Source organism: Paramormyrops kingsleyae, chromosome 3, assembly GCF_048594095.1.
Source record: "Paramormyrops kingsleyae isolate MSU_618 chromosome 3, PKINGS_0.4, whole genome shotgun sequence".
In the NCBI taxonomy this organism is placed as follows: domain Eukaryota; kingdom Metazoa; phylum Chordata; class Actinopteri; order Osteoglossiformes; family Mormyridae; genus Paramormyrops; species Paramormyrops kingsleyae.
The window spans coordinates 5,333,184-5,360,667 of NC_132799.1; the positions used below are offsets into that span (position 1 = coordinate 5,333,184).

Sequence of the window (27,484 nt, forward strand, 5' to 3'; positions counted from 1 at the left end):
CCGACCTCATCATCCCGCGCCACCGTAGGCGGGTGTGTCCTGTCCCGACCTCATCATCCCGCGCCACCGTAGGCGGGTGTGTCCTGTCCCGACCTCATCATCCCGCGCCACCGTAGGCGGGTGTGTCCTGTCCCGACCTCATCATCCCGCGCCACCGTAGGTGAGTGTGTCCTGTCCCGACCTCATCATCCCGCGCCACCGTAGGCGGGTGTGTCCTGCTTTTACATTTTTTTTAATTCTCTCCTATGGCGGACCACCTTGCGCACCTGTGTCATGTGACCTCAGGCTGACACAGGTAACCCCCCCCCCCCCCCTCTCCCCCAGCCATGGACTTAATAAAATCCATGCCGCCAGTGAATGGCGCCGAGACCAAGAGCTAAGGGTCACGCCTGGGCGGGGAAAAGGAGCAGGAATGCGAGGAAACACACTGTCTGGAAAAATCCGGAAGGTGTTACGGTGGTCCAGACCAGAGTTAGCGCTGGACTTTGGCACCTGGTTCGCATTAGGTGCTGTAATATCCTTGCAAGCTGTAGGAGTTTACCCTCCTGCTTTTCGCCAAATGTTTACGTGACAAATGTAAAAATAGATTCCCGCCTGTACTGAATAAATGAGGAAACACTGCTGGTTTATTTTAACACCACATTAAACCAGAGGGCCCCTAACTTTTCAGTCCACAACCCCCAAAATAACAGCGCCACAAACTTGTGACCCCCATTTTGTCAACTGGACATGGGCAGTGGGGGGGGGGGTCCTCTCGGTAGATTTATCGCAATCGACTGGCTGCGTTTATGGTTAAAATGACTGAGGAATGATGGTATTTTCTTTACACTTTTGAATATTTTATTAATTTATTCTGTAAATACTCTTGCGACCCCCTCCCACTTTGTCCAGCGGCACAGCAAAGAATAATGCAAGTAACATCACGATAACCATAAAGGTTACAGATTAAAGAACAAATTATACTACTTTACAATAAGACTGCCCTTATAAAGGGTTTATGAATGGTTTATAATCAAGTTATTAATTGGGTTATAACACTGTGTAAAACATTCATCAACAATTATAAACAGGTTATTTTTTTTTTTATTAATGAGTTACTCCCATTTATATGTGTAAAGTGGCACCGAATAGATAAGATAAACTGTGTGAAACAGTGTATCACTAAGGTAAGGCTCTAAGAATATTCATCCTTTCATTTTTGAGTATTGCTCAAATTAATTCACTGACTGATAAAACTGTAATGACAATACAACCAAAAACAGCAGTTTTACGGAGCAGCTCACACCTCTATTTTTATGTCAGTTTCAAATAACGATGATTATGGCGATGATGAGCAGCATTGTGTTTTAAAGCTCGCTTTATAATGCCAGAAAGTGAATTTTGTCACCTAGTCAGTGGGATTTGGATTATTTGATCAGCATAGTTTTCATCCTCCTCTGTTATGAGGGTCATATTAGTTTGTACGGATTTTAACTCTGCCTTGGATTTAGATTTGGGGGGCCTACGAGGAAGACATTCAGCCAACTTTGGTCAGATTGATGTTTGGGTTTGAATGAAAACAGACTTTATGCGTGTCTGGATTTGGCTATATGGTAACTGACAGAGTTGAAAATGGCCTCAGAGTCAGCACATGAAGTAAGAAGATGTGGTCTACAAACAGGGACCTAGGGTCCGTCTGTCTCACTACACGCACATACGCCCCGTAAATTAAGGCTGCGGATGACTCAACTCTGAAAGCAGAGCTCCTTGTAATGCCATCGCCAAGATGAACTCGATCACATGGTACATTGTGGTGTGATTCATCTCTCTGTGGCTCTAGCCATGCTGAGGGGGTCAACAGGTCCGAGCCCACAGGGCACCGCGGTGACTCTACCGCAGAGACAACTAATTTGGCACCAAGAAAGATCTGATCTGTGTGCATGTGTTTATTGCATTGAGTGAAATGGATTCACATGTTTTAAATGAAGACTGCTCTGTCTCCTTATAGACATGGCTGTCAGGGAATTAGGCTAATGGCCATAGAACCCTTTGAGAAAGTTCTAGTTACGCCCAAACTCGTGTGATTTCTCAAGAAGGCATTGGGCTCAAGTTGCCCTGTCAACTGTGGTCCACCTGTTCTGGTAACACAAACAGACCAGGTGCTCACACTGGGTTTGAAATGAAGCAATGCTTTATTTGCCATTTGCACCAGTCAGAATACAGTCACATACAGGTGCTTCTGGTTTTGTATATTGTTCTCCCTTTGAGACATACACACACACACACACACACACACAGCAAAGCTTGGGGGCCTGATTACAGGTTAAGTGCACCCTGGCTGGTTAAGGGCCTTGCTAAAGGGGCCAAGAGAGACATTACTCTTCTGCTATGGATGGGATTCAAACCAGTGACCTTCTGATGACATTTACAGAGGCTTAGCTCTCTGAGCCACCCAATAACAAGAAGAAACCTAATTAATGGATATTTTGAGGTTCTTTCCATACTATTTCCACCCTTGTATTCTCTCCTATGCAACCCCCACTCACCCCCCCCCCCCACCCAAACACACACACCCATCACCGCTGCCCCAGTTAAGTCCACAAGTGTTCTGGTGTGAGCTCGGCCGAAAGTGTCGTCATGTGGAAGGACAGCGGGGTCAAACCTATCGATTTCCCCCAACATTTGTCCTTCCAGGCAGCCTTTCACTTAAAGCTGCCAGCGGAGGGGGCTTCGATCTTACATTCGCCAGAAGCACTCGACAACTGCTCCAGGGTCGGGGGGGGGGGGGTTTCGCAGCTGGAGAAGGAGAAACCCCAAGAGCAGGACGCAATATTCTCCTACAGCCACAGAGCTTGCGCCCTCCCGCAGAAGCAAGACACGCTCTTCAGGAGCTCCTGTGCAGTGAGTTTTCTGCTGTTTTTTTTTTGTTCAATTATCATAAAGAAGACTTTTTTTTCCTTTTTAGAAGAAGCTGTTTCTTGCCTACAAAAAAATGAATAGCTTTCAAAAGATCGATTTGTGGCATTTTAAAGAGATTTAACAAGACATACTTTCCCAGCACATTTTATTCATTTAATTTTTCAGGAAACTTTCCACGGTGGCAGATTTCTTGCCGCTCAGTTTGCATAATGGCGTTGTTTTGTGTTTATTAGCTTGCCATTTTTCATTGTGTTCCTATTTTCATTCTTTTTTTTTTTTGGTGACACTGTTTAAGGCATTTACTTTATCAGTCACCATCCCTGCTCGCCTCTTGTCTTCTCTCCTTCTGTTCTTAGTTACCGAGGAAGTTTTGACAGGCAGAGTTTACAACCTCCTCTCCCTCAGTCACTTTGCACATGCTCTGACAGAAAACAGTGACTTAACTCCTCTCTCTCTCCACTCGAAACATCCCCCACCTCCCCCCCCCACCACGTTTTTTCCCTTTTTTTTCACCCTGCGCAGCCAGGAAGCATGCCAGCAGTCCTGCTCTTCGTCCGCTCCCTGCTTATCAGGCTGCTCAGTAGCAAATTAGCGAGCTCGGCCGCGCAGCTCATCCGGCGAATCCTGGCCGCTGCGGCCGCCCACCTCGGCTCCCTGCTGCGCCACATCTGGGACCGCGTCCGATCGCAGGAGTCGCGAGAGGCCATCCTGTCCTGCGTCCTCTGCATACTCAACATGAACAAGAAAGTGGATAACTGAGCCTCACGTCTTTCTCACCCCTCTGATCATCCACCCTCTGCTTGCTGTGGACTTTTGGAGGGAGAGTGAGAGGGAGGTGGACATTATTTTTTAAATTTGTTTTGTTTTTTTTTGTGTTCTTTTTCGGGGTGTCCGGAGGTGTGATTCAGAACCATGTCTGAGAGTATAGTGCGAAAGATCCAGCCCTTCACCATCGGGACCAAGTTATCCATCCCGGCCGTAGCCAAATGTCCAGAATTCGCTGATCCCTTTTTGCCGAGCCAGCCGCTGGATAACCGGAAACTTCCCCGCAACCTGAACGACCAGGTGTCTCTGTACCTGGGCCAGGCTCAGGCGCAGGGGCGCCACGCCGAGAGCCGCTTCTCGCCCGTGGCGGCCAGGGTGGCGCAGGTGGAGCGGCAGCGGGAAGAGCCGGCAGAGGAGGATGACCTCAACAGGAACGCCGTTTCTCCCACGGCCGCGTCCAGATCCATCCGAAAGATCACCATCTCGGGCAGCGGGGAGACGTCTAGGGATGTGGCCAAACTGCCAGGGGCGCGGGCGTCCCCAGAGCTGGAAAAAATCAACAACAACAACAACAACAACAACATCGGCGTGAAGGGCTTCCCCAGGATCATAGGGGTGACCTGTGAAAATAAACCTCATTCTCACTTCAAGGTACAGACATCACACCCTTGTTTTCTGCTGATTAATACCTGTTTTGCTGCTTCATCCCATTACCTTCTTCACACATAAACCACATAGCTCAACCTTGCCAGAAACTGAAGTATAGTATCCCAGAAAATATAAAAGATCAATAAAACGATATATGTGTTATATATGTTAAAAACGAAAAAGATGGATATTGCCATATTGCTCTAGAGTTGTTTTACAATAAAGTGGGAAAATATGCAACACGTACTATGACAATAAGGTCTATGTTAGGTTTATTTAGCTGGGTCCAGTATACTTTTATAACTGGGTGTAGAGTGCTTTTCTCTGTACTGTACCTGCCTGGTGGGAAAATCATTTTTGAATTATGGAGATAACAGGACTGTTTGGTATATGTGTGTGATGAACTTGTTCATGTTTTTTGGCTCGTTATGGAGATTTTGTGCGCAGCTGCGTAGTGATAGCAGAAAATCATTAAAGCTATTCGGAAATTGAGGATAATGCATTTCGACCTTTTTAAAAACGTACGGTGCTCAGCTTAATAAAATTACCGTTACGAAAAAAAATGACTGAAACAAGTGAGAAGCAATACCGTTCAATACATTAAATATGGTGCTGGAGAGCTACTTATTGTGGGAGCAGAGAGACGCCGGACCAGGGGCACCGTCTAACCCACTGCCCGCTGCTGACCCGGTGCCCGGTGCTACGGTTTATTAGGCTTGTTTTCTTCAAATTGCGGCGGGATATTTAATCGCTGCTTGTTTTCGGGTCCGCCGGAGGGATGAAAGCTTCCTGCGCGCAGATGGGCTCCAGAAAAGACGCGCACCTTTCGGTAAATCGCGCCTCACACGCCCAGGGTGCGCGATCTGTCCCGCCTTCCCCTCATCCAAGCCGGCTAGCAGACAGCGAGGGAAAGGCAGCGTCGAAATGCCGAGTTTCCCCGATGTTCACATTCAAAAACGATGAAATTGATATAATAATAATAGTTATTATTATTATAATAATTGTAATTATAATAAAAACAATAACAGAAAGATTAACGATAACTACGTTAATGTAAAACATGAATACTGTAAAGGATGAAATGATTACACTGATGTTATATAAACTAAAACAGACTCACACTTATTAATAAATACCATACATTACGACAAATTATAAATCAGTACAAACAACTATGAAAGTTCATTAATTAATATGTAACATTTTCCTAAAGGTGACCTTATTTAATGTAGAATGAAATTGGCGTTTAGACCTGTCCCTCGGGGATTTTGGAATCTGCGACATTTGGAATATCCTAGAAGCACAAATTTAACCTCATGCCTACATTTGATATCTTACATATTCTCAGGAAAACACATTTTTGCGTGGAGCAGTATCAGTTAGTTACAGAAGCCAGAAAACATTACATCCTTGCGGGCTTTGCTCTTTTTCGCCGAACTGTTTCCCACCAAGTTTCCCAAAGCAAAAAGAAGTAAACAGGAATAGAGAGGCAACTTTCCAAGAGCAGAAATGCAGCCACAGGAATACAGGGATCGTCGGAGCGAGTCGCATTATAAACAATGCTCTCATTTCGATGAGATCACCGGCAGATTCTGGATATTCAAGACAACGGCACATTTGAAATATGTGTAACAGCCTGTAACGCGCCATGACACAACGGCATAAAAGTTAAAATAATGACGAGAGCTTAACATGCAAAGAGAGATCACGCACGGCGCGTCTATGAACAGTAACGGCGAATTGATAATACGCAGTCGGATATTTCCCGAAGTTGTCAGTAAATGGGTAAAATTTCACAATTGGCTTTTTCTTTATTTTTGAGGACCCTTTCACCGAAACACACTTCTTGGAACGGTGCTCAAAGAATTAATTTTTGTCTTTTTCGGTACTCATCCAATTAGCATACGCAAAATACAGCTTTGTGTCCGATGTCGTATCATTAATAAAATAAATTAAACTGAATTACTACACGGGAAAGAAAGACTCAAAAGAAAAAAAAACATCTGAACTACTTTTGTATTTACTGAAACATCGATAATCACGTGTGTTTATATTGGTTTTTAAATTTTATTTTCTGCATATTGAAGAGAGCATTCTCCACAAAACAATTCCCTTAACATCTTCAGTTAAGTTATAGTCCTTTTCCATTGAATATAGTGACATCCACGGGACATTAATCAGTGAAGATGTCATGCTGAATGCGCTTTTGTTTCTCAGGTTTTACTCAGGAAAGACGCAAAAGATGAGCAACAGAGTCAGACAAGCCAAGGGAGACTTGGATTACAGCCCTCTGGGAATAAAGCTGGGACTGCCATTCAGGTACAGTACAGCAAAACTGCACTCGGGGCAGAAAGTGGCACAATATCATTTTCATCACTTTATTTCCTGTGACTTCCAAATAACCTCACAGTATTCAAATATATCTTTCATCTCTACCACAACTTTAACATTAGCTTTTGAAATATATACAAAAATGTTATATAAATATAAAATACTTTGAGAGGATAGTCATAATTTTGTAGGAAGCGACTCTCTTTTTGAAGTCGAAAGGGACAAGCTCTCTCCCATGTTTGCGGTGTTCTGGATCTTTCCGAAGGAAACATCTGTGGACTCAACCCTAACACAGCTTGCTTTGTGTGTGTGTTTTTTTTATTTTTCTTGATTAAACTCTTCATTATATTGTGGTCTTTGCAATCACAGAGGATCGAGGCGATACCTAATGTCTTGCACAGTGCCACGGGCTAGTTGGTTTTCGGCGAATCGTATTCGAAGCGAGCAGAGCGGAGAGGCTTAGTGGGCAGTACTGCTGTCTGACATCTCGAGGGTGAGGGGTGCAAATCTGTGCCCCACTCTGTTTGTGAGGTTTGCATCTCTCCATGTCATGTAGGTTGACTCCAGGTATTCAGACATCCACACAATCCAAAGGTGAGCGGTTATGTTACTTAGCATGTAATTGCCCATATTGAGTTCACCCTGTAATGAACTGGCCGATCTTATGGTCTGTGCTGCCTGGGATGGAATCCAGGCACTTCTGACCAAGATAAGGAGTTGGAAGGTGTGTGTTCAGTTATGGCCAGGTGTACATGTGACTGTGGCCTTTAGGAATTCAGGAAGTGATGTAATAGTTAGGATCACCTAGCAGGCTGAAGAAAAGGCAACTTTTCAAAGCTCTGAGAGAAGTGACTCTGTGGTAAACCAGTGGTGAATGTTTGTGGTGGTCTGGAGGCAGAATTAATTGAAAACAAACAGTTTGCCCTTTGATTGCTATGTGCTGTGGTTTGACCACCTGTGATGCCATCGGAAGAAGGGCCTTTGGCATGCAGAGTGTCAGAGGCAGGATGAACTCAACAGGACGCCGCTGTGAATCCGGGGCTTGAGTCATCAATCGAATGAGTGTTTCCCTTAAGCTTTACTGTGTGCCACACTTGGAATAGGGATGCCTTTCTTCCGTACGGAAAACATGATGTCAGGATGAGTGTCTAAGAAGGACAGGACACAGTGTGACTGTAAAGGAAGAAAAAGAGGGGGTCGGACCCAACTTTGTACAGAAGTGTGCTGTATGGCGGCACTGTAAAATGGTCAGATTCATCCTAGAACAAGAGGATCCATTTTCATTCCCCTAACACGCAAGGACGATGGGCGGGCACGTGTTCACCACCTGCATTATGGGTAAACGCTGAGAGGCAACCGCTGAGCCAAAATGCTGGATATGAAGTGGTGCTCTGAGATGTCGGACTTTGTGTCGTGGTGCCAGATCGCTGACAGGAATGTGCACGGTGCTGAACATCTCTGTAACCTGACTGCCACTCCGACCAGGTGCTTCCTGCATGAAAAAGCGAGACGAACTCAACAAAGGAAACGATATCGGCCCTGTTAGCTTGTCCCCAGCACATGGCGTTGACAGTAATTTCTCCTAAGTAGGACTTGAGGCCTATCTCACACATGTAAGCAATGGTGTCTGATTGTGTAAAAGGTGTAATTAAGGGTTTAAAGGGAAGTTTTAACATTCCCTCCCATCGAGGTGATTACGGCCGATGCCCGGCTGCCCTTCCTCCTTCCTGGGCCGGGACTCAGCTGAATATTAGCAGCCCTGGCTGGGCCCCCTCTGTGGAGAGGGAGGTCGGGGCCCATCTTGACCCGGCGTGTCCTCTCTCTCGCATTTCTCCATCCCGCGCAGTTGCCTGGGCGCAGATGTGCAGCTCTCACGGCTCAGAAATGCGCTCCTTTAATATTTGTGGAAACCATATGCGGAGTTTGACAAGGCGCTGGGGTGGTGCACAGAAAATCTGGAATCTCTCACCGGCCCCCGTCAGACGGACCGGCCCAGCCTCGGGCAGGAATGCCGTCGTGTGGGAGACGGGGGGATGTAGGAGAGGGTGTCCTGAACTTCTGGGGGGGGGGATTGCATACCCACAGTATAAATGGGGACATTCTGAAACCCGGCTAGGGGGTGGACTTGTTACTGTGACAGTCCCGCTGTGCTGCTCGTGATTTCCGGCCTGACTCGCATGCATCCATCCAAAGCCGCGACCGAAGAGACGGTCCTCAGTGCGGTTTGTCCGGCTGGGGTGGCCTGCTACCGCGGGCTGGAAGGATGCGAGACCTCAGGTTGGAAGAAATTCAAAAATAGAGTCAAAGGAAAATTAATAATAATAAAACAAACATTTTCCTTGCCGCTTCTCCGCAGCTGAATTAAGCAGCGAAGCGGCCTTTGGGTCTGCCGGACGGGGAACCATCGTGGTGGAAAGTCACTGGGTCCCGTGCTGCGTACCGGCGCCGCTGCGTACCGGCGCCCGCTGTGCCGAGCGCTCTCGGGCCCCCGTCCGAGCAGGGGGCACATCTGGAGAGGAGCTGGATCCAGCTCGCTTCCGGCCAGCTTGGAAGCCAGCGCTTTTCTGGTGTAAACGTTTGTCTGGCTAATCATGGGCGAGACACAAGCGGTGGCCGGGGGGGGCAGGTGTCAGTCTGGGCGTACGTGTGGCCTGACACCGCGATACCGGCCACCCCTGTCAGTCCCCCCTTGTCCAAAATTAATTTGCTGGACTCCTTCTTTTGGTGACTTTAAATGGGAGTTTCTCCATGGGGGAGCCCAGACATCCCAGCTGGGAGGAAGCAAAAATGTGGACTGTCTGTAGGTCCCCGTGGGCTGGGTTGAGAGACACTGATAGAGCCGACCCGCCCCCCCACAGACACCTGGCACTGCAGCCCACTCCCAGGCATGGCGGTATTCCCATGGTCTGGACAGGGATCCGTAACAGCGCCGAAAACCACACTGGCACCGTCGTGCAGCTGGTAACCGACCCAGATGATTAGCGAAGGCGGCGCGGCTTAGCCGGTAGCCGGCCGTGACATCATCAGGATGAGCCAATGGCGAGGGGGGGTCGCAGCGCTTTGGAAAAATTCCCTTTTCCCCCTTTCTCCTGCACGCAGAGCTTTCCTTCTCCCCCCCACTAATATCCCTTCTCACAAACCCCGGCTTGTCCCGTGCCGTATGACCTCATAGGTGTGTAACTGGATACGTAGCCGTCGGTCGTCCCGCTTTCCGCCGTGACATCACCGCACCCCTGTGGCTTTGACACAGCAAACTTATTCTCGAGCTCCTCTGCTCTTTGTCGCAATTTTCCACACCGCCCTTCAGCTGCGTCATGCATCATCATGATTGGCCAGGCTCGCCCCCGGTAACCCCACCTTCATTTTCCGAACAGGCCCCCGAGCCCAGGCCAGCATCACCCAGGAGATGCCCACCGAGGAGGGAGAGTCCAACCTCCAGAAACACAGCCGCCCTTTCCGGCGTCAAGCCTATCCCGGCCCAGAAGGCCTGCAGCTTCACCCAGCGCAATGCCCTCTTCAACAAAGAAGTCCTGCAGGTATTTGATGGATGGCACTCTCAGCCAATCAGCTGCATCCTGGGGTGGTCCTGAAGCCCTGGGGACCTCTGCATTGGGTATAGCATAGCATGTGTAAGTGGAAGGCTGACACACAGGCCTACTCATATGCATGATTGAGAGGATAATGAAAATACTTCTAGTCATCCATCCATCCATTTTTTGGTCCTATTCAGGGTTCAGGGGGTCTGGAGAGGCAGGGAACAACCCAGAATTGGGCGCCACCCATCACTGGGCACACTCACACACCATTCTCTCTCTGTCACATACACACACACACAGGTTTGTAATTATATCTTTGTGGGGACTCTCCATTCATTACTATGGGGAAAATGTTAATCCCAACATGACGACCTTAACCCCTACCCAGCCCTAACCTTAACTATAAGTAATCAAAATACAAAATACAAGACTTTTGGCACTGTAATTTTTTGATTCCATTCACAGATTTTTGTGGGGACCTGAAAATGGTCAAAATAACAGGTTTTCATCATAATGTGGGGGATATTTGGTCCCCACAATGTAATGTACACCTAATCCTCACCCCCCCCCCCCCCCCCCCCACAATCTGGTAACTTGAGTAAACCTCTCGACGACACAGGAAGTACATGCAAACTCCACACACGGAGCCCTAGCAGAGATCCCACCGGTGTGAGGCCGCTGTAGCGTCTCTATGCCACTGTCTTAGAAATAAATGTAGAACTCAGGAATACATTCATATGTACATATAAAAAGTGGTTTGCAATTTGAGTTTGTGGCCCCTTTTCATCAACTGAATAATAAATGTGCAGATAAATTAAAGCTACATCTGCCCGAATGTAAAGCCCCCCCCCCCCCAAGGGGGTCTACGTAACCCAACCAGCACATGACCATTCCATCACTTTTTATCGGAAATTGGGATGTGCTGCATCCTTTGGTGCGAAATATATGCCCCCGGAAAAGGGTGTACAAAGCTCATGCGCGTGGTAGAAAGAAATTCTCAACTGACCGCTCGTCGCACGACGGTTCCGCGTGTAACCCGGAGGAACATGGTGATGAAGGACACTATCCTGGTGTCCAGGGTAACGCCATGCGGCAGGCATGACAAAGCGCGCCGTCAGAGCTGGTCCTCAAAGCGACCACTGGCTGAAACCATAAACTTTTTAACAGACCTTCGCTTATTGACAAATGAGGCACAGCGGCAGAGGAAAACAGCGAAGGGAGATGAGCTGTTTCTAGAGCTTGACCCGGCGAAGAGTTTCACGTTTTTTTTTTGTTTTTTTTTTGTACTGAGCCTGTGAGCCGAGTTGGGGGCTGGGGGGAGGAGGGGGGGGGGGGTTTAGCCTCCAGAGGAGCAATTATTTGGGGATGAGATCATTGTTTGGCTCTGTCTCTTCAAGCCTGTGGCCCGCCAGAGACCAGCCCGTGCAGCACGAGGCTCGTGTTATCTCATCACAGCACACAGTCCCGTACGCAAGGACATTTTTTTTGTTGTTGCATGGGTTCGGATTGGGGACAGCAGGGCCAGCTGCCGGCGCGAACCCCCCCACCAGCCATCTCTCATTTCAAAGGATGATTTAAGTGGGTGCAAGATTGCAGCGATTATACAAAAACGGAGACAGTACAAGACAGTTTCTGAAGCACGGAAGCAAAAAAAAACAAAAATAGCCCAACACTTGCATCGATAGCACTGCCATGACGGTTTGTTATTGTCGAGACCAGCCGTCGGCCCGGACTGCATGCTTTGCACGCTAAAGCAGTCTGGGTTTTGGAAATAGTCGAACTGAATGTATTTGTTTTGTATGCACTTCAAACCACCAGCACGAACTGAGCACAAAAACTCCTTTACGGTGATATGGTCTGCTGATACAGCTGATGAAAATTTGTTTTTATAGCATTACATAGTAGGAAGAGGAAGCGATTGTAAAGGCTGGGCTTCTTTTCCAGTTATTTTGCAAACAGAGCAGGGAAGGTCAGCGACACAGTGTAAAATGACCGTTCACAAGCTCTTGCCCAGAGACTGTCTCGTGGCTCTGCTGTAAAACATCTCAGGTTCTCCATATCTCCGTCCCAGAGCGAACATCCTCCGTGACTCACAGAAACCGGACTGCTGTTAATACGGCTCCAGTCGTCAAAGACAGGATCTCCGACGGATCTTGATCTTTAATGGTCCCGAGTCGTACTCGTTGAATATCACCTCAGAGTTTGATTGGAAGCTCTCGTGTGAAGTTACTTTGCTCGATATCCATGCCAGGTCCAGTGATGCAGTTTCAGTGACTATGACCTGAGTTCAAAGCCAGTTTGGGACCTTCCACATCCTTCCTTCCACACGTTAGGGGTCACATCCTAGAAGATTGTGGTCTATGTCTAAAAGCAGAGACTATCAAACTACACTACTTTAGCTGAAAAACATCTGTCAGGGTGTATGTTCCATGTACAAACCAGCTTACATTTGGTGTTTTCCAAGAATGCCCCCAGTCGACGTCAAAATACATATAAAGACTTAATGACAATTTTGACGACCACTGGACACTTTTGCCCAAACCTGTCCATGAATGGGTAACTTTTGGAGCATCATTAAAAATGCATAGATGAACAATCACAAAAAATACCTTTAAATAATGTAATGCAAGCCAAAAAAAATTCTTACTAAAAGCTGTGCTATGTGCTTGTTTTTTTAAACAAAAATATGTATATTTTCCATATAATTTATTTTATTTATTAGGTTAGGTTATTTAATATATTTTCAGACGAGGCAAAAAGAAAATTGATATCTACAAATCAGCTGTATTTTTAGACTGTATCTGAGTTTTTCAAAAGCAAACTAACAAGTGGACATGAATCCCCCCCCCTTATGGGTTCAAACTGTTCAGATGCATTCCATGGTCCTTGGGTACGATGATGTATCACTGACAGCTGTAACGCTGCTCGTGTCAGTACTAGGTACTGGGACGATGTGAGGAAGCGGTGTTACCTGCTGTGGTACCATCAAGATATCTTGCATAAGAGCTCCGAACGTTCTTGTTGCTAGCTGAGCAGCGGAGACGGGGTGATGTCAGACGTTTACGGTAAGGTGTGTAGGGTTCCTGATGAACGGCCCATTGTTTTGAGGGACAGGAAGAAACAAAGGCACAGGGACTTCCCGTCTGAGGTCATCGGTACAGAGAGGGCACCATTGTCCCGGGAGCCGGTGTGGGCCGATAGGAGCAGCCTGTTTGTTCAGCAATGTTGTTTTTTTTCCTTCTGCTTTCAGAATCAGGAATACCACGGTGCCGGCGGGAGCCATTAACTCTAATGAGTGCTCTGAACAAACGAGATGACATCACGTTTTAATTTCATGCAAGGGCTGAAGTGTTTTACCCGGGGGGGGGGCTTCGTCTGGCACAGCGAGCGGTTTTAAGGAATCCTTCCTTCAGGGGGGCTGGGTTTTCTCAGTCAGGATTCATCTCACATAGTCCATCCCCGAGGAGGCTAGTAATGCACGTGTCATCACCGCAACGTGGCCAGAAACCTCAGGAACAACAGCAATCCCAGAATGCCCCTTGCCTAAATGGCACCAGGTCCTGTTCGTCTTGTCAGGTTCCCTTAAAGTTGGATGGCATGAGAGCTACATGGTGTAGATCGACGTGATGAGCGCTGATGCATAGACAGCCTTTGGCAAAGATCTGACACGTTCTGTGCTGCATGTGACCTTGCAGGCTGCAGCTAAGTTGTGGGAGGCTGCGCAGCTCGAGCAAACGGACCCGTGTGGGACTGGCTTCTATTTCATGCTGTCCCTTTATAGGCAACGAACGAAAACAAAAGCAAGGACACTTCACAGATCTTCCCGAGGAAATCAGCTTTGGCTGTTGAGAGAACAAATAAAACAAATCAGAGTTTAACGCTGTGACAGCCTCTGCAGGTCCATCTGTGGGTCTGGTCCCATTTACTGCCAAAACACACAACAGACGCACAGATAAAAACGCAGAGGCGAGGTGCAGGTGGTAGGAATCAAGCCAAACTGGGACAGTCTGCTGCCTCGTGATGGACGGTGACCTTCTGTCTCCCACACACACATTCAAACAGGCATAATTAAGAATTGCAACACATGTGGAAAAGTAGCACTTTCTGTCAGTCTACCTTGCTCTCCATGCATGATGGACTTTTCTACTGTATGTCTTCCTCGGCCCTGGAATGTACCACAAAATGTACTGTGGGGGCCCAGAATTATTTGCTATGCCACCACCTGATAAGCATCGGGGTAGTGTGATACGTGGGTTTTGTGCTTAACAGCAAACCTTGAGAGAAATGTTTAGCAAAACCTTTTCAGGAGACGGTCAACTGGGGGTCAGAGGGAAAATGAGATTCCCAGTACCCTTCCGCACTCTGAGGTGTTGCTACGGCGACACAGGTTGACTCGACCTCACGTCAGACGGGGCCGAGAGGCAGCTCGTCCACAGCTTGGAAGCCGCCTCGAGCGACAGGCCCTCTTAGCCAAGCCAAAAAGTAAATAGTGTCATGTGCTCGTGAAGCGGCCTGCGCTGGTTTCTATCATCTTGTCGTTGTATTTGTCCACTTGTCATGTTTGGACGTGCCCGTTCCATGGCTATTCTAGGGGTAGGAAGGATGGGGCCAGATGCTGGCTGAGTTCTTAGTGGTGTTGCCTCTGTTTCCATGCCAACAGTCTCACATGTGATCGTGTTATGCCGTTTCTTAAACAGACACTGAGCGCAACCGCCAATGAATGTGGTACATATGGGTAATATTGTGGTATACAACAATGGCATGATGGGTAATGTTCTGTAATGCAACAATGGCATGATGTCATAATAACTGAGAGATGAAGAAGTTGGCCTTCAACAAATTGTGCTCTTCTGTGGAGTTCCACCAAGTGTCCAGCATGCCCTGTACCTTCTCCCTGGGGGCTGACATGTCTCTCCCACCTACAGGCGGAGGAGTGGATCAAGGACAAGCTGAGGGACCTGAAAGATGGCTGCAGTGTACAAAGGTGTCCGTTGCAGGACTGGGAGGAGGTATCCCAGACCCTCCAGAGGGATCTCAAGGACTTTGAGAACAACCTCATACAGCTGAACCAGGTGAGCTCCCGTCCCCTTCCCTGCTGCACTTCTGCGTATGAAACTTTTAAAGTGACATTTAAGTAATTCTTCAAAATTATTCATTCATTCAAGTGTACTTTGCATAGTAGAAATAGAAATTTAAAACATTCTGCCATATTGTTCACAACAAAAATCAATTGCAACTTAAATGTTTATAGCTTAAAATCTCCATCAGACAGAATCCTCCAGTTGGACTGATTTGCCATGCAGAGCACTTTGGGTCAAAAACAAAGCTTCTCTTTCTTCATCAGCTAATGTGTGAATCAGAATGACATGCCTCTGCACCAAATTAATTTGGTGTGGCCAAGGTTTAGGCCTGGAAGGAGGGCTCCTCCCTGGGTGTGTATCAGAGGTAGAATGATTGAAGCCATTTAACCTTCTAGAACATTTTATGAATGGAGTCATTTTAGAAAGGCAGGCCCTGTCATTAGACCAATCTTCAAATATTACTAAAATAGTATGACAAAGAGCAGGACAAAAAGTCATGTGTGACACTTACTGTAAAATGAAGGACAAGGACTTAAACTGCAGAACTGATTGTGTAATAGCAAGTAACGTCAAGTGGGATCTATTGTCATACCAACCATCTGTAAGTATACAAGACAGTGGCCTGAGATAATGTTCCCCCAGGATCAGAGTGTGACATACAGACAGCATGTGGCAAAAGGAGGGATTGACAGTAACGGTAATGGGTGCAAAACCAGGAGGCCATGCAAGACTAGGGCGGCTGGACTTAAGGCTGTATATACATAGTGCCAAAGTCAATGGTAATAAATTAACAGCATATAACCGTAAAATAGATACAACAGTGTCAGGAAACTGACAATGCAAAATATTTTACTGCAAGTGCTTTGCGAGAACTGCATCTTTGCAGAACTGTAGATTTGCAGAACTGTAGATTTGTAGAAGTGTAGATTTGTAGAACTGTAGATTTGCAGAACTGTAGATTTGCAGAACTGCATATTTGTAGTACTGTAGATTTGTAGAAGTGTAGATTTGTAGAACTATAGATTTGTAGAACTGTAGATTTGCAAAACTGTAGATTTGCATAACTGCAGATTTGTAGTACTGTAGATTTGTAGAACTGTAGATTTGTACTGTAGAACTATAGATTTGTAGAACTGTAGATTTGCAGAACTGTAGGTTAGCAGAAGTGTAGATTGCTGATTATTCTGCTTCTCCTGAGATGGGGGAGCAGCTGGTCTGCTGGGCGAATCCCACCTCGGAGCTGGTGAAGAAGCAGCTTGCCCAGCTGCGGGAGCAGTGGCAGGCGCTGAAGCAGACGGCCGCTGGCCAGGCCAGGGCGCTGGGCGGGGCACGCAGCCTGCAGGAGTTCAACCAGAAGGTGGACCGACTGGAGGTCTGGATAAAGGAAAAGGTATTGCAGCTTCTGTCGGCACGGATCTAAATGTTCCAGGGGATGTACAAGAGCATATCCTCTCGGAGAGTGGCTCTCTCAGCTATGCTTGGTCACCCGGGGTTACGTAATGCGGAAAGAAAGCCGTGTTTTGGGTCTGTGAGCCGTCATAGAGCCTTGAAACCAAAATAAAATCCATCAGGAGATCTTCTCACAGTTTCCTTCCACTCTGTGCCGCAGTTGAAGCGGCAGAATCATTTTGGTTTTTCTTTTTTCACTCGAGTGCATGCATCCTGTCGGTACGGTCTGACTCATCATTTTTACGCCCGTGGAAATAAACGAGAGACAGAGAGGAAGGCGAGGATGAGAGAGGAAATGCGGGGCGTGAACCGCAAGGTGCGGCCCGGGAGATGTAGGTATTTTCCAGGGGATTTTTGCGAGAGAGAACGCGCCGGCCCTTTTTGACCCATGTACCCAGGCAGGCACCCAGTGCTGGAGACCACAGTCCCAGAGGAAAGGGTTACCTATCCTTGAGAGACAGCCTCACTCTCTCTGCTTATTTGGCCAACCTGTAGGTGGGTCTAAGTGACAGAATGCCTTCATGTCCTCTTAAAAGCAGAGGGTCCACGTGCTGATGCTTGCGGTTAGCATGCAGAGGGCCGTGTGTCTGGGATAAAGGGGCGGGGTCGGCACTTTTGTGAATGAACAAGGACGGCTATGTGACTTACCCATGATGCCTTGCAAATGAAATGAGATGATGCTGTATTTGCCATTTGCACAAGTACATAGGAATGCTTCTTTTTGCATATCCCATCATGCTCTCCTTCGACACACACACACACACACATTCAGGTGTGAGCAAAGCTTGGTGCCTGAGTACAGTGTCGGCCATTTATTCAACACCCCCAAACATTTCAGGGGATCAAGGGCCTTATTCAAGATGTGACTATTCTGCCAATCCTTGAAAGGGTGACCCTTTGATTACAGGGCTGACCCACTGAGCCACACACCACCCCCTAGTGGTAGTGCGAATTGTTGCATTTGTGCATTACAAAAATGACACAGTGCCAGCTTGCTTGTAAATACCCACAAACTGGGTACTCGTCCCATCTCCCTTCCTTATTTTGAATCTCTTAACGTCTCCATCTGGTCATGTGACCTGAATTTGATGCCCGTCATTCACTCATTGCCCCCTGCCTCCTGTTCCCTCTGACACCCCCTGGTAGCAGGGATAATTGAGAATAACAACCTCGCTAATGAAAAATTCATGTTCCCAGTTAAAATGGGCGACGGCTTTTAAGTCTTCCCTTTTATATGCGAGCAGCAGGAAGAGGAGCAGTCGCTGGTGAAAGACCTGGGGGAGAATATCGACAAAATGCAGCTGACGAGAAGAATCCTGGATTTGAAACAGGTGAGTGTCGTTAAAAGATGTTTGTTCCCCTCCTACTTCAGCGCTTGTCTCATTACCTTGTGTCTGGGCTTTTATGGAAGGGAACCGCAGTCCGTGTTTGTGTTTCCGCGTGATCTGTGAGGTCTGCAATTTTGAACAAGGCAGACTGACTAGATGATAAACATTTACACTTCGTTTTTAACAGAGAAATGACCTAGACGGTATTAAAACTTGAAAATCTACACAGTTCCATTTCAGCTGAAGCTGAATAAACTCGTATCATCTGAAATTTGTTTGTATAATCACGAGTAATATAATGATCTGATAAGATCTGCACTCCATCAGATTTTCTCACAAAATCCATCAGTTAGCTGTGATGCTTGTAGCACCTTCTGAGCTGTAATGTCCCAGTCTGGTCTAATTCACTGGCAGCCGATGGGGCAACCGAGTAGAAGGAAGTCGGAGCAGCTCCCCTGTGGTGGTTTTGAAGCTCTGTTAACATTTTCCACAGGATGAGCAGCATTACAGGGCTCTGCATGAGGAGATCAATCACTTGGCGTTAAAACTGGAGAAGCAAGGCAAGATGGAGAGCAAGAACATCTCTGTCAGGAGGAAGCTTATCAATAAAATGTATGTGCTGTCAACTATTATTATGTTGAACAAATTACTGGTAATTTTGCCAACAGTTTACAGGAGTGTCCCAAAAATACTGAGGGACGACATTTCCTAAAGATCAAGGCTCATTCGTCAAGGAGAGACTACTAGGAAAAGTGGGATGCCTGTATTGTATTATGCGTTATATTTTTTTGTATATTTTGAATTAGATGAAAACTTACTTCTCTTAATACCTCAAGGATGTGATCTTAGTGCCTCTCATAGGACTTGACCTAAAGGACCTGAAACCTTCTGGTGCAACTTACAGTTAAAATGGCACCTGACTCTCATACTGTATGCTGATTCTCCGCGAATGATCAGAGGCGGCCTCGTACCCTCTACTGGCAAAATAATTATGTCAAAGTAGATTAAGTAGATTGTTGTTCAGCTAGGCCAGTAAGCAGTAGGCCAGGGCACCTTCAGGACTTCATGATGTCTCCTCACAGGTGGCTAAAGGTTCAGACTCTTCTTAAAGACTACCATGAAAGTCTGCAGCTCGCCTTGGAGGTGTCTTCCATCTACCAACAGGCAGACAGCATCCTCTGTGCCATTAGCGATAAGGTAAAGACTGCAGCGGTTTCCTGACCCTGGACAGCTGTTGGTTTTCCCAGCACATGTGTTTGCAAGGGTTGGCAAATGCTCGTGCTAACAGTAGCCCATAAATAATTCACTCATACACTATGGCCAATTTAAAAAGCTTGGCATTTGTACTGAAGTTCTTCAGGATAGGTCAAGGGTGCAACGGTAGTTCCCCCGGTATAATGGTTTATGGGAACTGGATCCCAAGGATTCTTGGGATTTGACCCTACAACCTTTTGGTGTCCACTCACCTGGCCAGTACATACACCCATTTCCATCCTATCTGCAGCGCTGCTCCATCATTTGCTTTTGCCCAAAATGTCTGGAAACCCCCTGCATGTTGATAAGATTCTCTTCCTCATCTTATCTCCATCTGCCTTTTTGTCCTCCTTTCAGGGTAAGAGCACTTGTGCCCCCGATGAGCGTGGGAGCAGTGGAGACAGAGAGATCAGGGATATTGCCAGTCAAATCATGGTGAGTGACATGAGCAGTAACCACAATGAACCATAACAATCACTGATGAAAAGCGTAAGTAATAGGAATTTCCCTCTACTAGTCTCACTGAGCAGGTTGCATTTGCTAACATCCTCTGAAGGGTTTATGCTGGTTTGGAACATTCTGGAAAGTAAGCCAGGCAGGCTGAGAACACTCTGCTGTGGTCAGCTTATGGTTCAGCATGGCTGACTCCCAACCAGGAAAATCCAAACTTAATCTGGGCTTTGTGGGGTTTCCTCATGCCACAAGACTCCACTGTGGATATGTAAAAATGATTCTTTTCCATCTTCATAATAGCCGTGTTTGACCTAACGTTTTAAGAGCATAAAGTGTATCTTGTTCCAGGCCTATAAATCGACACCAAACGCGTTGAGTAATTTCCTTCCTTACGCCGCACCCCACACACACACCCCCGACACACACCATCCATCCTGTCTCTCCCCCCACCTTTTTTTTCACAGATGCTGGACGTGACCGTTTCTCAGTTGTCGAACCCGCACCCGGCCCTGGCGAAGAGGGTGGTACAGAGGCAGAGCAAGGTGAGGGAGGCCTGGGCCGCCCTCCAGAAGGCCATCAGGTAGGACTCTCCCTCTGCCTCGCGGTTCCCACACCGTGGACATGAACCATTTCACTCCCTAATGGAATCTTAGTGGTCTCGACAGACTGGGAAGTGCTTTTCAGTGTGGTTATTATTGTACTTCATCCCCTTCAACCGCCCACAGAGAGCCAAGGGGATCCTGTCCAAATAATAATTAGACCTCTATAAAAAAAAAAGTCTGTTTACTTTTTGACTGTTACCAATAACTTTCCATCCACGATTAGTTCTGTGTTTGGTTTGGGTTTTATTCAGAGAAACATATACAGCATTTATTATTTTTTTTGTGAGCTCCGTGAAGAGCACTGGGAAGAAAATCTGCCCTGAATTAAGTTATCGTTGATATATGAGCCTACTGATGTATTGATCCTTAGACCTTAGCACAGAAATCCTGCCTGAGTCTTAATGGAATTCTCTGCCCGCCTGATAGTAGATCATTATGGATCACTTTGTTAAACTTTCCCCCCACTTTTAAATACCACGGACGGGCAGAAATCAAGTTTTATTTTTTCCATGTCCACGCTTTGTGACATGCCCTGAAAAGCATTTCCCATCTCCCGGCATGAAGTGAATTGTTGGCATGGATTTTCCTGTTTTTCTCAGACTTCAATCGCCGAAGCATCGCTGTTGTATGGTTTTGGGTCCCATGTCCTTTCGCCTTTTCCAGTAAACAGTCCTTAGTTAAAGCCAAACAAGGGCTGTTTTCCTCAAATATCTGACCCCTTTCAAATCATTTCCTGAACACTGACAGAATGATTTAAAAAAAAAAAAACAGGAATCTAGCATTACCGAACATCCCATGTAGCAAAAATAACCAGTTTCCAGGCAACCGTCCTGGGACAGGAAGGCGGGACCCCCAACATTCATGTGCATTTGTAAGTTTGGAGGTGATGAGCCAGCACTGGGATTTCCTTCTGGTGCAGCTCAGATGTAGATGTGGTCGGGGAGACACCATAAGTCAGTCAATACCTGCCCCACCCATAAGGGGAAACACCTGATAGCCAGTTCTGGGCACATAATCGAAAGTCCTTCTGGATTCTGTTCCTGGAGTATTGCTTCGCATCTTTCGGGGTTGTTTTTAGAGCCATGGAGTGGCCGTCTGCCTTCATCGCTTTTAGTTAGCGAAAACCTCCAGATTCGCGTCATACACAGACGCTGCCATGTTCGAGTCACGCTGTGAAGTTTCACACGGCTAGTATTTCCCTAGTTTTACCGTAGGCTGTCACGAGCAGGCGTCTCTCACCTTCTTTTACACGCTGTTAGTTTCACTTCTGCAAACAAGTCACGTGCACGTGCTGGAACATATCTGTCAAGTACATTCATGGAAAGAGTGAATGTCTAGATAAGAATCTGTATAGCTGATTTATTTTTGTTTACGCTTTGGGTTTTTTTTAAACACGAAACTGAACAAAATGCTACGCCTGTTAAAATAAACCGCGTCTTGTTCCGCTATCGGTCCTAGGCATTGTAGGGGACATTCCTGCACTACATCACATGCTTTTATGAGTAGATAGCACCCTGACCTTACGTCACCCTCCACTCTGTCAGCCGCTTGACTTTTAGGCAGACAGGAATATTTGAGAAAGCGTTACGTGATTAGTCGACGCCCTTGTCCAGGGGATGTTTAAATAGCAACCAAGGTTAAGCGCTTTGCCCCTAGCATACAGAAGCGACATCCCACCAGGAGTCTGAACCTGCAGGCCGCCGGTAACAAGCTCGCTTCCCTTTCCACTACCTCATACTGCTGCCGAGTATAATTAGAATCAGCCACGGGGCCCCCATGCGGTCTACTTGCGCTCATAGGCACTTCTGGGTTTAGATCACAGCCTCCTTGCCTCTCCCCAGGAAAGAGAAGCCGGCCCCTCCCTCGCCCGGCTCCAATTTCACCAGGGAAGATGGTGACCCCCTGACCCCGGCCGGAGAGTCCCAAGGCAGCGTGGGAACGGAGACGCACAGGATTATGGGAAAAGAGGTCAAAGAAGAGCAGAACCGACTCAAAGGATGTGTGGTCAGTTGTCCCTCCCTTTTGTGGCTGCTTTTCGTGTGATGTCCCCCTCCCCGGCCACCACCATTCACATTACAGATAGATGAACATCACAGACGCTTTAACACTCCTGGATAATGGATTTACCTCCATTTATTTTGCTAGATGACAAAGTTGTTAAGACCGTTAAATTGGCTCATTACATGTGCAACACAGAGGAAGAACTTTTAAAGGTGATATTTGGACTGGCACATAGGATCCATGTGCTTCCAACTAAACAGTATGCTCACCGACGGGGTGCCAGTACAAATACCCACCTCTTTTAAAGTTAAAATCTAATAGTTTTTGTATCCCCTCGACTTGGGTAAATATTATGGTTAGAGTAACGTCTATACGTGCTCGCCTGAGAAAGGGAAGCTCATCAGGGCAAAAGATGTGGTTCAGTAGGGTGGTTTTCCTTCAGTGCATCCTCTGGATCTCCAGCCTTTATATGACTGCTACCACACAGTTGGTTCCTGGACCATGACTGAATATTAACAAAGCTGAGAAGGATTTTGTGTTGCCAGCCCGGTTGTTTCGCCTCCAATTACTGCTGGACGACTGGCAGGAAATGGAAATGTTCCTGAGATGTTTTTTAAGGTTGGAACGTCTGCTCGCAGCCCTGCTAGCTGTTTACTCGTAGGGACATGTGTACACAGAGGGAAGCAAGGCCAAGCACTTTCTGGAAAGGTACAACAAGAGCCGTCTGTCTGTCTGAGGTGTTAATGAACAGCATCTTGGTCACGTGAGGGTATCTGAACCCCGATTTATCCGCGCTGACCCAGAACGCCCTCTCAGCCGGGCTTCCTGCTTTCCAGTACTGCTTGGACGTTTTACTCTCCTTTTAGCCTTGTGTCCGCAGCTCACTTATATCAAAATAATGGCGTTTCCGCCATTTTCCATCAATCATGGTGAGCCGTTGGTCGTGCACGCGGCGCTTTGACCCACGCTGTGATCCGCAGCAGCGCAGTCCATGCCGGCCGCTCAGGAGCCGCAGTCGGTCGTGGGTACAGCCACCGGTCGACCAGAAACGGACTTCTTCTCATAGCTCTGGGAAGCCGGGGGCTGCGGCCAGAATGACCTTTGTGCCGGAGAGAATGAACACCGCCAATGCCCCCTGTCCGGGTTGGGCAACCAGCTCCATCTTTCGCAAGCATCCCCACCGACCTTCAGCATGGTGCCGATTTCTAACTGTGGCAGACGGGTCAGCCGGGCATAGGGGCGACGGCAGGGCCGGGCTGCGGTCGGTACTCTGCGCCGGTGGCGTGGCGCAAACACGCTGCCGGGGCTGTTTTTCCTGCCTAATTATGTCCAGATGGGCGAGCCTGTACCAGATGGGGCGTGAGAGGTGGGGGCCGCGATGCTTCTTGGCTGACATCACCCCACAACTTGACGCTGGGAGAGAGAAAAGACTCAGATGGAGCCTGACCACGATTGGACGGAACGTTCGCTCTCGGGGGCAGAAGAAGTCAGGGAGCTATTTTTGCCTCCGGCAACATAATTCTCCCTTTTTTTTTTTTTTTGCTGCTTTTCTGTGGAGAGTCAAAGAGCTTGGGGCCATCATTTAGAAAAATGCCTGATGTTGTTTATAATGGAAGCCAAGGGGAGAGATGAAGGATGTGAACGAACGTCTGGAGACCAGGCATCACAGATAGTAATCGGCACTTTTGGCCTAGCTGAGCACGGCCATGATGCTGGGGTTTATAAATAGGCGAATGTGCCCCCTTTTGCAATTAAGCACCAACAATTTATGGATTGACGTTCACAAAATTGCATGAGACCCCATACATGTCACCCTCTCCCAAAAGAACACGCTCATTCCCAGCATTGACTGACATCAAGTTGGGGAGGGAAAAGATAAGACTAAAGATGTCCCTCTTGTAGCACACTCTTGCAAAACCTTGATATCGAGGGGATATTGACTTACTATGTAGTCACATTTCCATAATATGAACATTTTAACCCTCGCAGGTACCCAGCCTAGCTTGACTTTTAAATCTCCAAGCATTATAAACTATAAATATATCGTCAGAGGCTCGCTGCCATTTTCGGGTTGTTCCTGCAGCTTGACTTGAGTGTCCCAAGCCTGAAAGCATGGATTGCTGACCTGGCTGCGCTGCCTTGGGTCTCATCAATGACATCAACTGCAGCCCCAACCAACTTGATCTTGCAGCTGATGGTCCTGTCGTCAGGTGCCAGGAAAATGGATATTCAGGAATATCCTTGAGTGCGTAAAATTATACATAACTTCAGGCGGGGGGACCAGAATTTTTGTCAGGGGGTCCAGAATTCCTCCTTACGCTCCTGCGTGCTGTACTTACTTGGCAGAGAGGGGGTCCGCTAAGGCCTCCACACTTTGAGCTCCTGGAGCCTCTTACTGCTGGCAAGAGGCTGGTAGCTGCACCAGGGCTGTGCAGAGACTCTGGCTACCCTCCCCGTCACACGACCCATGACACCATTAAAGACTGAAACCCGGTGCTGGGTTACACCCCCACACGCTTCTGAGGAAGGGGTACAGTCCAATCAAGTGTTATTACGCCCACCCAGTTCCCCCTGGCCTTCCCTGACCCCTCCCTGCCGAGCCAAGGCCAGGCAAGGATGGAAAACGGGAACATGCCAAAGCAGAGAACCTTCCGGCTTGGAGAGGGGAACGGGCAGCCTGTGGAATCCGTGGGGCATAAAGTACGCCGTAAATCCGCCTCTTCAGACAGGCACCACAATGAACCCTTCTCAAAGCATAGAAAAAAAATCAGTGCTCCCTCCCACCCAGGAGAGGGACATAAACACTTAGATCTTCACTATTTGAAAAGGGGTGAGAAGGCACTAATCCACAACTAGACAGCCCTAGTGAGTTCTCCACCAGAGACGTCCGCAGTAGAACCAATGGGCATCTCAGACCCCAAAGGCTGAGGGTTAGAGTCCCAGGAGGCCCTCGCTGAGCATGACCATGGAGAGCTTCCGTAAATATCCTGTCAACAGGGCAGAGAAGTGGTAGGCAGGATGCTTTAAGTCACAAGTCACTGTAAGTAAAAGCACATGAGCCAATGAATCACTTAACATGACAGCCCGGCAGTGTCCTCTCGGACATGCGTGTGCGTTAGACGTCCCGAGGCCCGACTTGTTAAATCTGTCCTCGCCTGTTTGAGCGGGAGGCTGATGTAATGTTTGATACGCATTTAAAGGATCCCTTCTGGAGATCAAGGCGAAGTGAGACGCGCTGTTGAAAGGAGGATTATAGGGCATGTTTAAGTTAATAAGTGAGACGACCTGCTGCAGTTCCGCCTGCAGCCTGCAGGGGCTCCTTTTGGCTTTCCCCACAAAAAAAAAAAAATGCCAGCGTCATACCTGTAAATGCCAGTCATGTATGCAGTTATACAGATTGCCCACCTACATTGCCAGATGGTTTTTATCCACTTTAGTCTCACTCCAAACAACTTCCAGGTTATGGTGACACCAGGTTCGCTGTTCTGTCTTGCAGGGTGCGAGAGACGCTGGAAGTGAAGCAATGCCGGTAGACAGCCAAGAAGCGGAGGCAATTCTGAGGAGCTGCGCCACTCAAGTGCCAGGAAGTGGCTCCGGTCACGCAGATGATGTCATCAGGAAGAGCCAAGCAGAAGGGGAAAGGTGATGCATTCCCATGCCATATAAACAAGCACACACACACACACACACACACACACAAATGATGTCATCAGGAAGAGCCAGGCAGAGGGGGAAAGGTGATGCATTCCCATGCCATATAAACAAACACACACACACACACACACACACACATAAATGATGTCATCAGGAAGAGCCAGGCAGAGGGGGAAAGGTGATGCATTCCCATGCCATATAAACAAACACACACACACACACAGATGATGTCATCAGGAAGAGCCAGGCAGAGGGGGAAAGGTGATGCATTCCTAGTCGCAGAATGTACAAGTTTTGCTTAAGGCAAGTGGTAAAATCGAGTCTGTGTTTGATTTACAGAGCAGTGCCGAGGGAGACCAAGCCTGGAGTGGCGGCTGCACGTGGCCAATCACAGCTGTATACACAGCTTCAGAAGTTCACCGTGTCTGCAGATAAGGTGCCCGATCTGGCTTTGGGCCCCACACGTCTGTCTGAGCAGGAACACGAGGGAGAGGTTAGAGTATCTTGGCTTCCTGCTGGGCTGCCTAATTGTGCCCTGAGTTGAGCCAGCAGCCAATGAGATGCGAGAGAGATGAAGTCATGCAGGCCTTGACTATGGGGGGGAAGTTGTCACCTAATACAAAGAGTGATAGGCTTGTTTGAAAGAGATTGAACGCCAAAGATCTGCTGGTTCGGTCAAGCTGTCCGGCTTCCAGGAATTGTCCAGGGCGATAGAGAGAATGTTTCTGGGGGGTGGACAAGCTTGGGAGTGGGGGCAGAGGAGCAGATTTTAGGAGCAAAGTTGAAGAGGTTGGACCATGGTCCCCTCCCAAATAAGCCAGATGGCAGCGTAAAATATCATCCCATTTGCAGAATGTTGGCCTCACTGCTGGTCCTGTTTTTTCTCTTGTCCATTTGGCCTCTGTAAGACTCTCACTTGGCTGAAAGACAACGTTGCCATGGCGACCCACATCTGCTGTACCGCCAACCTGGATGGGTTCGAGGCTGCGAAGAGGTGCCAGGCCGCCCTCGAAGAGGAGATCCTGTCCAACGGTGCTAGAATTGAGGTGGTCAAGAAGGTAAAGAGTACAGAGGGCTCTCTTGAACTGTTTTACAGAAATTAGGACAAAAATCATGCCGGAATATCATGACCTGAATGCTGTTTATAGCAGCTGGGTTTCTAAAATGCTTTCAGAAAGGTATTTAATTCAGTAGAACTTGCAACATCATACCGACACAGGCCAAATATCTCAATGAAGTTCATCATCAGGTCAAATGCTAACAGAACATAGCACAGCTGCTAGACTCCCTCTAGCATTGGATGGAGTAGACGTGTATATAGACCTTGGTAATCACACACATATTGCTTAGCTAATCCTTTAACCCAAGGGGGATCTTACAAATAGGCAGCAAGAGTGACTCAAACACGACTCTCAGTGGCCCAAGAGCTCTGCTTCGTCTATAATTTAAACACAAAAGTCAGGAATCAGGTTCTTTAGTTACTG

The 27,484-nt window shown here is 47.6% G+C and overlaps 2 protein-coding genes across 6 annotated transcripts in view; both read left to right on the forward strand.

Annotated features, from left to right (window-relative positions):
* Positions 1–2,820: 2,820 nt before the first annotated feature.
* On the forward strand, positions 2,821–3,659 carry LOC140588164 (protein myomixer-like). Its single transcript, XM_072709480.1, has 2 exons — positions 2,821–2,880; positions 3,421–3,659. The coding sequence occupies exon 2, from the start codon at positions 3,430–3,432 to the stop codon at positions 3,655–3,657; it is 228 nt and encodes a 75-aa protein (XP_072565581.1). The 5' UTR covers positions 2,821–2,880; positions 3,421–3,429; the 3' UTR covers positions 3,658–3,659.
* A 151-nt stretch (positions 3,660–3,810) lies between these two features.
* The window catches only part of mymx (myomixer), a 41,210-nt gene continuing 17,536 nt past the window's right edge, over positions 3,811–27,484 (forward strand). For all 5 annotated transcript variants that reach the window (XM_023796247.2, XM_023796248.2, XM_023796249.2 and 2 more), the window contains exons 1-14: positions 3,811–4,314; positions 6,529–6,630; positions 10,017–10,178; positions 15,104–15,250; positions 16,458–16,649; positions 17,953–18,039; positions 18,530–18,648; positions 19,119–19,233; positions 19,648–19,725; positions 20,208–20,323; positions 22,187–22,349; positions 25,843–25,988; positions 26,340–26,436; positions 26,909–27,058. In XM_023796247.2, the coding sequence (XP_023652015.2) occupies positions 3,811–4,314; positions 6,529–6,630; positions 10,017–10,178; positions 15,104–15,250; positions 16,458–16,649; positions 17,953–18,039; positions 18,530–18,648; positions 19,119–19,233; positions 19,648–19,725; positions 20,208–20,323; positions 22,187–22,349; positions 25,843–25,988; positions 26,340–26,436; positions 26,909–27,058 (2,178 nt within the window). The remainder of the gene's footprint in view (positions 4,315–6,528; positions 6,631–10,016; positions 10,179–15,103; positions 15,251–16,457; positions 16,650–17,952; positions 18,040–18,529; positions 18,649–19,118; positions 19,234–19,647; positions 19,726–20,207; positions 20,324–22,186; positions 22,350–25,842; positions 25,989–26,339; positions 26,437–26,908; positions 27,059–27,484) is intronic.

Excerpts from the sequence above, each read along its gene's own strand:
- LOC140588164 (XM_072709480.1), top strand. The coding sequence starts at position 3,430 with ATGCCAGCAGTCCTGCTCTTCGTCCGCTCCCTGCTTATCAGGCTGCTC.